The 1,937-nt window shown below is 45.9% G+C and overlaps 1 protein-coding gene across 1 annotated transcript in view; it reads left to right on the top strand.

The window, feature by feature from the left end:
- pik3c2b (phosphatidylinositol-4-phosphate 3-kinase, catalytic subunit type 2 beta) overlaps positions 1–1,937 on the top strand; it is a 41,608-nt gene that overhangs the window by 23,993 nt on the left and 15,678 nt on the right. Inside the window, exons 16-19 of the mRNA XM_050037811.1 lie at positions 347–535; positions 663–756; positions 1,129–1,223; positions 1,338–1,518. Of these exons, the coding sequence (XP_049893768.1) occupies positions 347–535; positions 663–756; positions 1,129–1,223; positions 1,338–1,518 (559 nt within the window). The remainder of the gene's footprint in view (positions 1–346; positions 536–662; positions 757–1,128; positions 1,224–1,337; positions 1,519–1,937) is intronic.

The raw sequence follows: 1,937 nt of genomic DNA on the forward strand, positions 1-1,937 counted from the left end.
ACACACACAAGCCACACACATCAGGCTCAGCCTGTAACATAAGGCTATTTAGTTTGTTTAATAAAAGCACAAGGTATAGACCTGTTCTATAGGAAAGGTAACCTTAAATGACTTCTGTTGTGATCCAGTATGATGGCAGGGGAAACACTGCCGTATGATAATACAATGATTTTTTTTAGGCCATATCGCCCAGCCCTAGGACACAGTTAATATAAAATGTTGTTACTATAGAAATGTGGGACAGGCTGTCCCCTCGTCTCCTGTCCTCAGTGGGATGTCTCTGTCCTGACTCTCACCTGTCAGAGTCAGGACTGTTGACAGTGTCTCTGTGCGTCTGTCCCTTCAGGTTGACAACAGAGGACAGACGTCTCCTGTGGGAGAAGAAGGCCTTCTGTCAGTCAGAGAGTGCAGCTCTGCCTCTGGTCCTGGCCAGCGCCCCCTGCTGGGAGTGGGCCTGCCTGCCGGACATCTACGCCCTGCTGAGACAGTGGGCGTGCCCCGGACACCTGGACGCCCTGGGACTCCTCCACGCCTCGTAAGTCCCTCGCTGTCTCACCACTCTCACCTGAGTGACATCAGTCTGATAACCTGAGTGACATCATCATCGCCCCGTGTGTGTGTGTGTGTGTGTGTGTGTGTGTGTGTGTGTGTGTGTGTTCCAGGTTCCCAGACCAGGAGCTGAGGAGGACGGCTGTCCAGTGGATGGACTCCATCTCAGACCCAGAGCTGCTGGACTTCCTGCCTCAGCTCGTCCAGGTCACATGACGACTGACGTTGTTACACATCATGTTATACATACACACACCAGCAGGTGGAGACGTGACGCACTGCTCAGTGTCTGTAATATTCATTCATTCATCACTGCATTTTAAAGCTGATACTGATGACGTGCTGATGTCACAGTGCATCTTTGATTCTGATAGAAAACAAAACGATCAAACTGACGTTCAGTCAGGACACGACGTCACAGAACAAAAACAGGTACAGTCGTTCCTTCAGGTGAGGACGGAGACTGTCGTCACAACAAACAAACACAAAACACTTCCTCAGTTTCTCCCCAACCCTGAGTATATAACTTATACTGTGTGTGTGTGTGTGTGTGTGTGTGTGTGTGTGTGTGTGTCTCAGGCTCTGAAGTACGAGTGTTACCTGGACAGTTCTCTGGTTCGATTCCTCCTACGGAGAGCCATTGGGGACGTTCGCATCGCTCACTACCTCTTCTGGTCAGCTGATCACAAACTATCATTTATTTATTTAAGGAACGTCTGTGAGTCCGACCACAACCAGAGTTAGGATCAGTTAAACTAGGTTTAATCCCGACTGTGTCCGTCCCTCAGGCTGCTGAAGGACAACCTGCAGGACAGTCAGTTCAGCGCTCGGTATCAGCACCTTCTGGCCGCTCTGCTCTGCTGCGTCGGTCGAGGTCTTCGTGAAGAGTTTGACCGTCAGTGCTGGCTCGTCTCTATCCTCGCCAAGGTGGCTCACAAAGTGCGAGACACCTCGCCGTCCAGCAGACAGGTGGGGACAACAGAAAATCTGTATTTGTTATAGAAGACATAAACTGTCCTGACAAGTCACATTTGGTCCCTGAAAATAAATCTCAGATATTTTTGTTTGTATGTTTTGTTTTTATATATTGCAGAAATTGATTTTACTTGCATTAACAGTTTGATGTTTTTAGTTATCAAATAATCGATTGATCATCTGGTCTCTGAAAGACAGTGCTGATAAATGTCAGTCGAGTCTTCAGATGTCCAACAGTCTGAAAACACAACGAGCCTCAGTTACTGACGTTTCAAACTGAAACTAAAGAAAAAGATTCATAATTAATCCATTATCAAAATATTTATAGACATGCTCTCCCTCAATCATTATATATATATATATATATATATACACTGTATATATATATATATATATATATATATATATATATA

The sequence above is a fragment of the Epinephelus moara genome, chromosome 24 (assembly GCF_006386435.1).
Source record: "Epinephelus moara isolate mb chromosome 24, YSFRI_EMoa_1.0, whole genome shotgun sequence".
NCBI classification, from domain to species: Eukaryota; Metazoa; Chordata; class Actinopteri; order Perciformes; family Serranidae; genus Epinephelus; species Epinephelus moara.